Source organism: Silurus aristotelis, assembly GCF_946808225.1.
Source record: "Silurus aristotelis genome assembly, chromosome: 22".
Lineage (NCBI taxonomy): Eukaryota > Metazoa > Chordata > Actinopteri > Siluriformes > Siluridae > Silurus > Silurus aristotelis.
Genome location: NC_139595.1, coordinates 5,049,537 through 5,065,085, shown reverse-complemented (window position 1 = coordinate 5,065,085; position 15,549 = coordinate 5,049,537). Strand labels below are relative to the sequence as shown.

The 15,549-nt window shown below is 39.4% G+C and overlaps 1 protein-coding gene across 1 annotated transcript in view; it reads left to right on the top strand.

Annotated features, from left to right (window-relative positions):
- lingo3b (leucine rich repeat and Ig domain containing 3b) overlaps nt 1-14,465 on the top strand; it is a 44,873-nt gene extending 30,408 nt beyond the window's left edge. Inside the window, exons 2-3 of the mRNA XM_083524877.1 lie at nt 7,915-8,430; nt 8,534-14,465. Of these exons, the coding sequence (XP_083381003.1) occupies nt 7,960-8,430; nt 8,534-9,877 (1,815 nt within the window). The 5' untranslated portion in view covers nt 7,915-7,959 and the 3' untranslated portion in view covers nt 9,878-14,465. The remainder of the gene's footprint in view (nt 1-7,914; nt 8,431-8,533) is intronic.
- Nucleotides 14,466-15,549: the final 1,084 nt, after the last annotated feature.

Below are 15,549 nucleotides of genomic sequence, written 5' to 3'. Positions count from 1 at the left end.
TAGCTGAGAGCTTCTGAATACCACAACTTCTAGTAATAATGATGATTTATTATATAAAATAATTTTGTGTGAAACAGAATGATGTAACAATGCTTATTTCGTTACTTATTTGACGAGTTATAAGAACCAAGAGAGTTCATCAGTTAAATATAACATGTTCAGAGCAGGGGACTTTTAACAGTTGAAGACAGACATCCATAAAACAGACATGTGGTTTGACTGCTGTCTGTTCCGATTACTTAGCAGAAGATTATGTAACGTTTTAATTAATTCCCTCAAGCTTTCCACTGCAATTTATTTGCAGATATCCAACTGCTGCATGGTTTGTTCTGTGCTAAACCTAAGCATGCACTGCTTTCTGGTTCACTCCTTCATTCCCACTCCTTCCCTTGGCATCGCAAGTTCCTCGCTCTATTTGTGCTGTGAGTGATGAAGTGATTTCCCAGACATGCTTTTTTTCTTTCTCGTCCTTGCGATTGAGGGCATACTGGGTTTGCTGGTATGTAAGGGTGATGGCTGTGTGTTTGCCCATGTGATGTTTCTGGACTTGCAGAATAAATCAGAGTGCAGGGAATGGATCCCAGGGCCGTGCACTTTCTTCATGCATGAGCACATCTGTGCCTGTAGGACTTTTATCCTTCATGATCTTTAGGAGAAAACAAGGGCATGCACAAGCCTGATGCTTATAACGGACCTGGTTTGAATAATATGTTAGGTAATGGTTTTGAAATGAAGGATTAAATTGTAAAAAGGATATTAACAATCTGGAACTGAAATCATTAGTACAACCAGAAGGCCCTGGTAAATCTGAAAGTGCTGGTGAAATTCATAGCTCATATGGGGCCAGCTGTTCACAGGACAATTACAGATTGAACACTTTGAATTTAACTAAGCTTTATGGGAGTGTGATAAGTCAAAGTCCTTAAAAGACATGTTGAGTATTCAGTAAACATATGGTCTGATAAGACCAAAGAAATGTGCACTTGCACTACATTTGTCAGAAACCCAACTTTTCCCACAGTGAAGCGTGGTGGTGGTAGTATCCCGATTAAAGTCACTCATAGTCTCCTTTTGCATCAATAGTTCATATGTTAATGTTTTTTCTTGATAAGTGTATGATATACAATATCACACAATGTATAAATCATAATAATGATGTCATCCAATTAGATGTAATACAAGTCATGTAATACTAGTGGATGAAAGTGCAGATTTTTATTTAATTGGAATAAATAAACATGAAATGACCAAATAGCAGCTGGGAAATGTATTCCCTGGTCCAGAAATATACAGCAAACAAACTCCCTATTAAAAGTAAATTCGGCAAAAATCACTTCAACCACGTGGCTTGTTGCTATGCAACATCCTTATAATAACATGGATTATTTCCAACAGTCAAGGTAACCCAATAACCCTTTTTACACACATTTTGTTGTAGAGTATAGCTAAGCAGCAGCAGGGTCATTTTTAGCTGTTCCAGTCTGTGTTGTTGTTCATCCATCACATCCTCAGACAGAAAAATTGGCTTAGAATGTGTTCAGTTATAAAAAAAAATTTCTCCAAATTTAATTATAGCATTGAATGTCCTGTAGGTATATATTTTCAACGCATTCTATTTCTATATTTGTATTTGTAAAAAATGAATACACGTGGATAGAAAATGAAAGACTGGCAGAGCTCCAGATCAGTGAGAGGAGAGATGCTGTCACAGAGTACCAAGCAGAAAAAAAAAATCCTGAACAGCTTTCAACCAGTCAGGTTGTGTCACTGTAAGTAACTGCTGAAATGTATAATACATTGAAGTGTATTACTGTAGGGACTGTAAGAGTACTTGCACTGACAGTATTACACCTTTCCCTCTTCCTCGCCAACTGCCATCCAAACAGTCACATGCTGGATGCTGAGACACCGGCTGTGTCCTCATTCTGCCACAATAATATATCTAAGCCAGTGCTCAGGGTTTTTGTTCACGCATTTGATGTGACACAATTCTCCGACATGGCGCGCGCACAGGTTTGTAATGGGCTTTATTGTAGCTTCGATGTGGAAGCATAAACAGAAAAACTAAAGATTGCGGGATTTATTGCTTTTGTTAAAATTAGGGGCCCACACAAATGAGATAACAAGAGAGAATATCGAAGTCAGACTCTAAAGCATGGATCTATTTTTAGTATGGGAACGGATTTTAGACGGATTTTATAAATAGCGCTAACAAAATTCCTCCTTCCAAATCTTAAGCCATTTTAGATTATGCATGTTCACAGGGTATTTCTGTTTCTGAATTATTTTAGGGTAAAATGTGACTCATGGGACTTGACAAATGGAACATATTCTTGGAATATTTTTATTTTTTACCTGTTAGACCTGTTGACAGGGGGATTATTAACCTGCATGCATTGTCGTGGGTTGATAATTTCATCTCTATTGTACAGTCCACAAATGTTTGGTTCACTGAAGTGGGTGTGGGTGTGGGTGTGTGTGTGTGTGTGTGTGTGTGTGTGCTCACTTGTGCATGTCTGCTGTCTGTTTCTGAGATAATATTATGGGATGGAAGAAACCAGGAGTATCTGAACACCATACTGTCTGTGTGACAATCCAGACTATCTGACCAAAAAATCAATGTGTATTTATAAATGTCTGCTGCACCAGTGACAAAGTAAAGGCCGACTTCACTGCAAGCCTGTGTTCTGAGCCTTCAAAAGGAGAGTTCCTTTCTCTTTGTCTGTTTGTCTGTCTGCCTGTTTGTGTGTCTGTCTGTCTTCCTCTTTCTCTCTCTATCTGTCTCTCTATCTGTCTCTCTCTGTCTCTCTCTGTCTCTCTCTCTCTCTCTCTCTCTCTCTCTCTCTCTCTCTCTCTCTCTCTCTCTCTCTCTCTCTTTTCTCCCTGGAGCAGGGAGACATGTTAAATAATGGATCTTGAATAATGAGTGTCTAGAATACATGGCATGTCTGCCATGCTGAGTCGCAGTTAATTTGTAGATGACTGCAGTCAAAAGGCTCTCTTTAGGCAAATTGCATTAATCAGTACTGATGCAGTACTGAGTGTTTCGTCCACAGAATTTTTTTTGAAGACACGCCATGTTTTCAGTAATTTCAGACATGCCATTGTCGATATAGGATATTTATCCTTTACGTTTGTGGCATTCGGCAGACACCCGTATCAAAAACGATTTAACATAATCTCCGTTATGCAACCGAGTAGTTGAGGTTAAAAGACTTGCTCAAAAGTCCAATGTTTTAACCACTTACTTACCACTTCCCTATCATTTATTTGATATGTGTGTGTTTGTGTGGGGGTGCGCTGATGGTGATACTAATACACACGTATTGTACTTATATCACTTTTAGAAATTGCTACTAGATTGCACTTGCATTACAGATATTCATTAGTAAAAATATAGCTTTAAATCAGGGCCGGTGTGGGTGCAGGTTTTCATTCCAATCAAACAAAGGCCACACCTTATAGTTAATTGAAAATTTAGAAAAAAATTACCGTAGTTTCCGGACTATTAAGCGCACCCAAATATAAGCCGCACCCACTGAATTGTACAAAGATTTTTATTTTGAACATAAATAAGCCGCACCTGTCTATAAGCCTTACACTAAAACTAATGTACTTTACACAGGCTTTAACGAAAGACAGTGTGTGTTACACGGCTTGTATCTAAACAGTAGCCTACCAAGAAAGTCATTGTTCACTGTCTTCCTTCTACCTTTCACAAATATTTCTCTCTCGAGTTTTTCTTTTGGCTTTGTCGTGCGTTTAAAAATCACCATCGGTGAAGGTTTTCTCCCGATGCCGTGCAGCTCAGAACACAGGTGAAGTGTGTTTTTTCATGCTCGGTTGTTTTCAGCGTGATGAATGATTTGCATTTCCTGTTGACAGTCCGAGTGAGCGGCAGGTCAAACGTCAGAGGAACCTCATCCATATTTATGATGTGGTGCGGCCCGATTCAGTAGGAGCGCATCTGATTTAATATAAAGAGTTTCATTGGTTCACCTGAACCCGTTCCGCAATTTCATTGGTCTAATGTTATGGGGCTCAGTTTTTTTTTGGCTTGAAGCTTGTGAAACCGGGAAAAACCCAGGAAAAATCTATATATTAGCCGCTTCGTTGTTTAAGCCGCGGGGTTCAAAGCGTGGGGAAAAAGTAGCGGCTTATAGCCCGGAAAATACGGTAAATGGCTCTTTGTGAAAAGGTTTGGCAAAGCTTTAATTGCTTCCTTGAGTTTTTAGACTTTCTTGTCAAAAATTGTTAATATGGAAAGGTATGTCAATTATTTCAGTCAGTCTGAGCTGTACATGAATCTGTTTTTGAAACCTTTATTAATTTAATTATTTTTAAATCTCATCTGATTCTAATACTAAAGTTCTGGATATATAATGACAAATTATTTTAGTGTCTACTGCCAGTATTACAGTTCTAAATATAAAAAGCAATGTAATATATGCAAATGCAAAAAAAAAAAGCATTCTGGCACTTGATTTGTAATTTTTCTGCTCCAGTATCTCCACCCCCCCACCCACACATACACAACCACCCCCCTTGGCGTGTAATTAAATTCAGTTTCACCAAGGATGTTTAATTATGGTGATTCACTGTTAATCAGTGAGTTAAAACTATGGCTTTATCACTGCCTGTGTTCTAAGCTACTGTATTCATACTTTACTATTAATTATCATTAGTCCTCTAGAGCAAAGACTGCAGAGTCCAGGCTGGCAGATAATGTTCATGCCATCTTAATGACAGTGTGGCTGAATGCACAAAGTGGAAATGTGGAACATAGTGCACATCCAGGTGCAGTATTAACACCCTACAGAATATTAATGATAAATAAATGCATGATAAGGATATTTAAAAGACATTCCTTTACTTGCAAATAAACACTTGATTCCTCACAGCTCCCTGCAGTGGGGTTTGATGATGACGTACATTTGAGCTGAAGGCGTGTGAAACGCTGTGGGGTTTTTTTTTTTTTCATGATGGAGTTAGCTAATGTGTAAGCATTAGTTGGAAATGACAAAGAGTGTCGTGTGAAAACACCAAACCGCATTTAAAATGTCACTCAGTTTTACCAGAACAAGTAAGATGCATAATGTGTTGCCTTAATAAAATTGTCTGTAAATAAATATAAAATCTAAATGTGTTAAAAAATTTATACTTTGATTTCAGGTTCCTCTTAAGACTTCAGACTTCTTTACAGACTTTAAAGATACTAGTTGCCTTAAACACCAGGATATATTTTTACACAAGTGTTGAACTCAGTGAAAGATTTGTCGTTTTCATTTTAGGCTTTGTGATAGCTGTTTTTTTGATTCCCCACTAGCTATTAACTTCAGTTCATTAAACTAAAGCTTGTTTAATTGTTTTCTCCCCCTCGTTTATCTCCCTCAAATTTGGTCTTTCGCCAATCCCTGTCCATCAGATTTCTTTCCCTCCTAATTCACAACAGCTAGCAAACATAAAAGTTGAAGGCTACATGTGCTTTTCAAGTCAGCCGATATGTAAAGTCAGCCGAATTGCTGCTCATTCTGCATCACACTTCAAAGTAACACACCTCAAGGATAGATTTTCACATTCATTTTAGAGATATCCACAGATATCTACTGTAACTGTGACCGACTCTGTGGTCCTTCTAGCCAGATAATGGGAGCCCAGGTGAGGTTGTCAAACCTTTGAGCTTTCTAATGAGCATAACCTCCAAACTGATCTCACTGAGATCTGGAAAGATTAAAAACACTATCTTGGCTATGCTGCAGAATTAGAAACATTGATTAATAAGCAATAGAGTTTAATGTCTGATACTCAGTTTTGCCCTGAACATTGAATGGAAATGTTCCAGTAACAGAGATGTACTTTTTTTTTAGTTTTTTCTAGTTCATGGCATGCCCTTTTTCACTCCTCAGCTAATTATTAAACTCTCCATGCAGTGTGGAACATATGTTGGAAGATGTAGAACCTTGTAGCTGAAAATTTCTGGTGACATTTAGAGACCTTTTCTAATTTCATAGCCCCAAAAGGTGAACTTACTGTGAGTTTAATGTAATGACACGACTTGATGCGACTCTGAAGCCCTCTGAGAGGCGGTGAGGGCTGTAGCGAGTGTTGGCTTTGGCAATTACACGAAGCACTCAGCTGGCTGGAATCCCTACGAGACTCAGAGCATGATGGAACTCTGCCGATTGACTCAACTTTTAAGTGTGTGCCAAGGCCCACAAACAGCAGCTTTATCATTCATTGGATCTCAATCTTATTAAATCTGAATAACTAGACTTGATGGGCTCTGATCTATGGACTCAGGAATGTTATTTTTATTTTTTATTTTTTTGTTTAATCCCCTTTGGTCCCCTTTGTTCCCAATTAGTCTGCTTTACTGTTTTGGTGGATGTGAAAACCTTGTTTAAAATTTTTTTAAGATCTGTGAGCACTATGTCCTTTGTACAGTATTGAATCCTTAGGGTATAGGATTTTGTTTATTGTCTACAATTAAACAGCAATATTGGTGCTAACAAAAAATATTTTATCATGTACATTTTCAAGGTAATTAGGCCTTAGTTAAAACACATAAGATTAAAGTCACTGAACATAAATTAACTCTTACAATGTTTATGATTTCAGGACAACCCAATAAAAAAAGTGTTAACAGACCAATGCGATGTGTGTTCCACTGATTTATGCATCTTTATGCAAAAGTGAACACTCCTTACTTTATATTTCACTTCAATTACTGATTGCTTGAAATCTATATTAAATTTGCTTCTGCTTTTAACAAAGGTTAGTTGTTTTTTTAACAAAAAGCTTGAAGGATATAAGCGTGAATGGACACGACTCTGACTGCAGAGATAATTTTATGATACTTGCCGTAATTGCTACATGAGGTGCTGAGGAGCTGTGTGTGTAATTTATCAATAGGCCAGTTCCATCTGCTTACTCACAACAAGAAATGTAAGCAAAATAGATTGTGCATTTAGTGTGGAACAAATGGCTCTTTTAAGATCCTTTTTTACCTATTAAGTGGTATCAGCTTTTTAGCTGGTGCAACTAATATATCCTACGTTTATGTAATAAGGAGATCACACATTATCTACCCAGTTTTAATTGATTTAAAGTGAAATAACAGCCTGTGCAGGCAGGCCCTGATCACATAATCACACACAGTATGCACAGGCAGGTCTTTCGAAAATGTGTCCAGGTTGTGTGCTTGAATTACTAAGCGGATAACTTGCGTTTTTATATGTACAATAAACCTCCTAATGTTATTCTAGTTCAGTGCAATTTAAAAGAAATGTTCTTGAAACAGGGTTTTCTATGTACACCAATCGTAAATATGACATAATGACGAAATGAATCACACTGATTATATTAATCTTCATCATAGCACCTGTTAGCGGGTGGGATATATTAGGCAGCAAGTGAACATTCTGTCCTCAAAGTTAATGTGTTAAAAGCTAGAAAAACGGGCAAGCCTAAGGATTTGAGTTTAACGAGGGCCGAATTGTGATAGCTATTCTAGTCAGAGAATCTCCAAAACTGCAGCTCTTGTGGGATGTTCCCGGTCTGCAGTGGTCAGTATCTATCAAAAGTAGCCTAAGAAAGGAACAGTTGTGAACCAGTAACATGGTCATGGGCTGCCAAGGCTCATTAATGCATGTGGGGAGCAAAGGTTGGCTTGTGTGGTCTAACAGATGAGCTACTGTAGCTCATATCGATGAAGTTAATGATGTTAATGCGTGACAGGTCAGGACTGTTTTGGCAGCAATAGGGGGACCAACACAATATTAGGCATAATGTTTTTCAATGATGTGTATGCTGGAGTCAAAATTCACATTTGTAATTGCACTCAATACATTTGCAATATTTCTCAATACTCTCTTAACTTAAATCTCTCATTTTGTTCTCCTTTTCTCTCTATAGGTGTGTGGTAGACTGAATCCTCTAAAGTGAGGTGGTGGGGTGCTCATGGCTGCCCTATGGGGCCTGGGCTGGCTGGGTGTGAGCCTCACCCTGTTGGCCCTCGCCCCAGCGAGCCAGAGCTGCCCGCCACGCTGTGATTGTGTGGCTCAGCTTCGCTCCGTGTCCTGCCAGCGAAAGCGTCTGTCGGGTGTACCTGAGGGCATCCCCACAGAGACCAGGCTGCTAGACCTTAGTCGGAACCGTCTACGCTGGGTTTCACCAGGAGACCTGGCACCCTATCCAAGGCTGGAAGAAGTGGACCTCAGCGAGAACCTCATCTCCACACTAGAACCCAATGCCTTTGCCAGTCTACAGGCACTGAGAACACTGCATCTTCGTGGAAACCAGCTGAAGCTGGTACCTATGGGCGCCTTCGCTCGTCTGTCGAATCTCACTACCTTGGACCTGAGCGAAAACAAGATCGTCATCCTGTTGGATTATACTTTTCAGGACCTGCACAGTCTCAAACACCTTGAGGTTAGAGAGATAAATTTGATAGCTTGACACTCGACCGAATGTATTGTTCATGAGATTTGGGTACCCAATCTGGTAATAAATTTTTTTTTTATGTTCTTTCCAGGTTGGTGACAACGACTTGGTATACATCTCACATAAAGCTTTCTCGGGATTGCTGGGTCTGGAAGATTTAACCATAGAAAGATGCAACCTGACATCAATCTCTGGCCAAACCTTATCCTACTTGCGCAACCTGGTCACCCTTCGATTTCGCCACCTCAGCATCTCCACCATTGAAGACCAAAACTTTCGCAAGATGTCCGCTTTGCGAGGGCTAGAGATAGACAACTGGCCGTACTTGGAATACATCTCCCCCCTTAGTTTCCAGGGTCTAAACTTGACCTGGCTGTCCATTACTAGCACTAATATAACCGCTGTCCCTTCTGCTTCTTTTCGCAACCTTGTTTACCTGACATCCCTAAACCTCTCCTATAATCCCATATCTGTGCTGGAACCCTGGGCATTCAAGGATCTTTTAAGGCTGAAAGAGCTACACATGGTCAGCACTAACCTGCAAGTTGTGGAGCCTCATGCTCTGGGCGGTCTGAGGCAGATCCGGGTGCTTAACCTCTCCAGCAATGAACTGGTCACACTGGCGGAGAACTCCTTTCATTCCGTCAACAGCCTCGAAACTCTACGTGTCGATGGAAATCCACTTTCATGTGACTGCCGCCTTCTGTGGATTCTGCAACGCAGGCGCACTCTAAACTTTGATGGGAAAATGCCAGTATGTGCTGCTCCACCTGAGGTACGGGGTAATATTTTGAGCAGCTTTCCAGATTCTGCATTATTCGACTACTTTACTTGCCAGAAACCGAAGATTCGCAACCGGAAGCTTCAGCAAGTGACAGTGCGTGAGGGTCAGTTGGTATCATTCCTGTGTCATGCTGATGGTGAACCGGCACCTAATATCATTTGGATCTCACCGCAGCGACGAAAGATCACATCAAAAAGCAGCAGCAGGATCACAGTCTTACCGAGTGGAACGCTGGAGATACGATATGCCCAGGTGACTGACAGTGGCACGTATATCTGCATCGCCAGCAATGCAGGTGGCAACGACACCTACTTTGCCACACTGACGGTGAAAGGACAACCGGTGGACCCCGCTCTTTTCACCAATCGTTCTTTGTACGCCGTGGACTTTAATGACACTGGCCTGAACAGTACACGCGTCTTCCTTAAGTTCACACTTGACCTAACCACAATCCTGGTGTCTACAGCCATGGGCTGCATCACCTTCCTGGGTGTAGTGCTCTTCTGTTTCCTGCTGTTGTTCGTGTGGAGCCGCGGAAGGGGTCAGCGCAAGAACAACTTCACAGTAGAGTACTCATTCAGGAAGACAGAGGGGCCCACGACCAGTTCGACCTCTGGAGGGACCCGCAAGTTCAACATGAAAATGATATGAAACAACGCAGCCAGGGGCCCCCTGGGGGAGGCATAAACGCCCAACGTAAACACACAGCTCTGATTCGCAGTAATATAACAAGATGTTTTAGGGACTAATGTGATTTGAACTCACTGCCTTTGGAAAATGTGTTAACATTTCAATGCAGTCTTTTGGATTTGATAAGATTTAAGGTTTTCTTTACCTAAACTTTATTCGCTTGGATGGTTGGTTGCCATTTTTTAAACATATTATTAGTGCTACTAATGATTTTGTTAGGCAAAACCAACCAATGTTAGTGTAAAAATTCATTCATTAATTTAATATACAGTATAATGATTTTAAGAAAATGGCATTCTAATTGAAATGCTAATTCAGAAAATGCTGAATGCACAAATTGAAATTGAATTGCACAATCTAAAAATTAAACACACTATGTTTAAAAAGCAAGTTGGCCAATCAAATTGTTAGAACCATTGAATCATGAGTTTCTGAAATACAAGCTTAGCTTTCTGTCATGTCTGCGATTAGGTGCTGTGTAAGTTGGGACAAGCACACTGGCCGCAACACTGTGAGTGCACTGCTGCTTTTGATATACTGGTATTTAGTTAGCAGCATTGTACTATAGTGAATATAAGCTAATGTGCAGCCAGGACCACAGGGTCTGGTTAGGAAGCCAAGCCTTGGGTACTGGCTGCAGTCTTAGTGGATGTATAAATGCTTATATCAGGCTGGTGGAGGGCTGATATGGGATACTCTCTCATATCCTCTCCAGCGCCGGGCCTAAGCATACACCGACGACCCATATGCCTTCATGGGGGGAGGCTGCGGGCGCCAGGTCCATTCGATGTCAGACACTTGCTGTATGTACAGTACGTGTCTAATAATACTAATGGACACTTAAGCCATTATCGAGCGACACCTGCGCAATACAGTAATAGCTTTACTTGTTTACAACGCATAGCACTATGCAGGGAAGATGTGCAACATACACAAGCTTTCTTCAGCACAATTGAGTTTTCTTGTGTTTGCATTTCAGGGAACGGTAAAAACAAATATATATATATATATATATATATATATATATATATATATATATATATATATATATATATATATATATATATATATATATATATATGAGCTTGTTTTTTTATTTTTCTATTAAGCTATTGTATAGACTTGAGTTTTTAGGTAAATGGCATTAATTAGTGAATATGTTCATTGAGGAGAATGTTGTGTTCATGGTTATTGCCTTTGCTTTACCATGCACATTCATTTAATTATGCTAATACTGCTCCGTTTTATTTTGTCGGCACTGTAATAGCATCAAGTGCAATAACAGAAAATCTGGTTTACTGCCATTTGCTTTTGAGACTTTATATTGGATTAATAATGTAACATAGGCATGACTCTTTTCACTGCACAACGTGGCGCTTTTTTGAAGTTAGCATAGTGAGAAACAAGAAAATTACATATCCGATGCAGACTTAAATATTGTTTTATTGTTATTTATTGATGCCACTGAGAGGTTTCAGACCAAATACCACAATGTGAGCGGAAACAATTAAAACACATGAATATATAAAAAGAAGAGGTTAATGGTGATGTGGTGGTGGTGATGACGATGATCATCATCGTCATCACCATCCATCTTATTTTCTGACTTTTTTATTGGCGGCCAGTGTGCGACAGTCTCTGCTTCTCCTGCCCAGTCTTCATCCCCCCATTAATCCCCGTCCCCGCACCCTGACTGGGTCTCAATGAGAGAAGGGTCCCTGGCTGGAGACCATGAATGTAAATGAAAAACCATGACACCCATCTAACCCATGTGTATTTGACTGTATAAAGTATTTCTTCCTTTATGTGTTTAGTTAGTAAGTGTTTTGGACTTATTGGTTTTGTCAATGTTTTTTTTTTTTTTTTTTGCTACTGTGAATGTGAATGTTTATGATCTGAAGGATGATCTGTTCTCAATACTACGCTGTTGACTTGGGTCAATGGTGAAGTAAGAGGGGGAAAATTTTATATAAAATCAAGCTCCAGGGTCCCTGGTGCAGTCCTGAGCTCTGGTTGCTGTCTCAGTGGAGTTCTTCTGAACGTTCTCCACATCTCTTGGTGTGATTTTTCTCCAGGTTCTCTGATTTCCTCCCACCTTCCAAAAACAGGAGCTGGTAGGTGGATTGGCTATGCTGCATTGCCCCTAGGTGTGAATGTGTGTGTGTATGTGTGTATGTGTGTTTGTGTGTGTGTGTGTGTGTGTGTGTGTGTGTGTGTGTGTGTGTGTGTGTGTGTGTGTGTGTGTGTGTGTGTGTGTGTTAACTGCAATGGATTGATTGCCAATCTAGGGTGTATTTCAGCTTTGTGCCCAGTGTTAATTGGGATCCCATAGACCCTGACCAGAATAAAGTTTCTGAATAAAAATGATTAAAAGAATGAAGGTTTTACAAACTAAACCCAGCAAGTTTAGTTGTGCCATTGAAAATGATGACAGGCTTTTATCTAAAATGATGGTGTTGAGAACAGATTAATGAACCAAAGAGCCATGAGTAGAATGTTTCTCCTAGGTAAACATATCGACCCTTCCTTATTTTGCTCAAATGATACTTAGCTTAACGTTCTCAGACCTCACCGACATCATTAGCAGTGCAATAGGATGGAGTGTGTTCGTTCAACAGTACAGTCGATGTTGTCCTTGTGGCCTGTGACTTGGTGTTGTCGGTTTTCGGTGTCGATCGATCCGAATCGTTTCCTAGTTTATTAGCTTTTTTCGGTTAGCATTAGCTCCTGGTCGTGCAGTCAGTCACTGTGTTTAGGTGTGATGTGGTGGTAGATGATGCGAAAGGAGGCTCAGCCGGGGATGTGACTCCACAGTCTCCCGGCGTCACATGACCCCTTAAATCCCGACCCAGTTTTCCTGGATCCATGGATTTGTGTAGCAGCTGGAACACTCTGTATCTGTCATGAATGCGTCGATTTACTGTTTGCACTTCAGAACGGAGTGTGAAATGCAGACAGATCACGCGAAGTGCAAAGTGTGGCAGTAAATTTCTAGATATTTTTAGCAAGCTGCAGTCACTCTTCTCCAATGATGAAGAAATTAAGATACTTTTGTGTAATCTGGTTTATTTGATATATTACGTGGTCAGGAATTTATGTGCTCCGTCACTATACGAACTGAACTACAAAGCTTTTGGTCTGATTTAGAAAAATAAAAAGATTCCTAAGGCGAGTGGGACATTTCTGATGGAGCAATATCGTCCTGGCAGGGTTTGACAGTTTTCAGATCTCATCAAATACATTCAGTGGAGCTGCTCCACTTCTGTCACTGCCTCTGTTCTGCCCCCTTGCTGAGTGTATCAGCTGTATGGATGATAGACAGACAGCTATACTCATTTTTCTCTGTGTCTCTTTTTCTCTCCGTCTCTGAGGACTGAACTTCTGACACCTGCCTCCCAGACACACATTTTTGCCACAATAGCATAAGAAATGGATGGAGGGCTTGAAACACTTTATCACTTTGTTGGAAATCAGAAGAAAGACGCTTAGGAGGAGAAGCTTTTGAACACAAACCGTTGCTTATATTATATTTGATGTATAACCTGATTCTATAGTTTATAGGTAAAAAAAAAAACTGACCCGTACGAGTGCACAGATTTTGATACTGCAAATATAATTATACCAGACTGAGCAGCAGAACTTAAAGAAATATATAATTTTATGTTATGGATTTGCTGTGGATCCCAATCATGTTCTTCATGCTAATAATTGTTTGTGCAATGCATATTATCTTTAAGCTTTAGAAAGTAGGTCTAATGCTCCTCCGCAGTCTGCTCTTGTCTGAACCTTCCTTCCTACATATATGGGGAATAGAGACCCCCTCATTTCCAGATAAACCCATGCACATTGACTTGCATGCCAAATGTCTGTCTAGCTAACGCAGTGGCTTCATCACAATAGCATGATGCAGCTAATAACATCACAGAATCTTCTAGACCCTTCATTTGGATGTATATTTTCTCGGTGTGTATCTGTGTGGTGGATGTCAGGATGTCATTTCGAAGAGACTTGTTTTATTTCAAATAGCATAAAATCTATTAGACATTTCGATTTATATATATTGTTGAGCCTGGCAGGTAATCAGATGATAAAAGGCTGCATCCCAAACCGCATACAAAGTCACAAAATTGAAGGATGTGTCAAAATACTAGCCGTGGCTTTGACTAGGTTATTATTTTTATAATAAATGCAGACAGGATGCAGCCGAAGGTACACAACGTTCACATTTATAACGGGTTTCCAAGATAATAAAATTGCGACTCTGCTGCCATCTGCAGGTGACTTTGTGTGTTCGCATGAAAAATGTTTCCCCTATAATACTGTATATGTGAGTTCATGTAAAGCTTATTACCTGCCATATGCTCTACACTATTATTTTTTTTTCCACAGAGCAAATTGTGACTGTTAGATTTCAAAAAGGTTTGAATTAACAATAGTAATAATACTGATATATATTTATTTACATTTAGTAAAACGTTTAAATCATTTGGGTTGATTGTTTTTTGCCAAAGTGTAACAGATCAATTTTCATTGTCGTTTTTTTTTTTTTTTTAAACAGTTAAAAAACATATCTATTAATCTATCTAACTGTGAAATACAGACTGGAATTAGAATAGGCCATTTATTAAAAATATTTCAAGCCCATGTTGTTATTATTATTATACATTTTTGGGGGGTTGACAATTTCTTTGTTAATAATTTGTATTTATGACCAATAAATCTTGTTAAGAGATTAGGAATATTACTGTTTAAAATCTTTTCTCTTGTGAACTAGCAGATCTACATGATCTATGCATGCCTCTCTTTGAAAAAAATTATAATAATAACTTGCCACACTTCTTGTTCTTGTGTAAATGTCTTTACAGCATACTGCGGGTTGGAGGGGAAAAAATAACATTATCCAGGATATTCATCCTTATGAATAAGAGCCATATATGTGTGCACGGTTACCTGCTGGTGTGATGTGCTTTAATTAAAAAAGAAGTACTGATTGATATTCAGAACAAAGTCTATTATTCGTATTTTCTCTTCCAGGTATCAACGTGTTTGTGTCTTTTTTTTTTTTTCTTTTTGTACAATGTTTTGCTTTAAGCATTTATACTAACGCGCTTTTTTTATAGTATTTTGTTTTCTGGTCTTTGATTTTATTTCACTCAGTCCTGTTAAAAGACAGCACACACACACACACACACACACACACACACACACACAGTGCCACAGACAGCTGACATGTACACAAATACTTGCGTTAAAAAATGCACAAGAAGTGTCAGATAATTTATCGTTATTGTTCTCTGGTCTTCATATGCTAAATATATAGATCATTTGTGTTTGTGTGTGTTGTGTGATATGAAAGATCATGGTTTTATCTTTACAACTACTTCATCCAACCCCATGGCAGCTCAGTCCATTCTGTAGATTAATTCATTTTCGAAGCGTATGTGTTTTCTACTGTTTGTCTTACGAAGAAAAAAAAGTCACCTTGCAACCATAAAAGCATGTTGTACACTGTGAACTGTCCCTTTGTTGTCTTTTGTAGTGTGTTGGTGTGAATGTGTACACTCCTGACGCTTTCAGGACAACATACATACCGTATTTTTCGGACTATAAGCCGCTACTTTTTTCCCACGTTT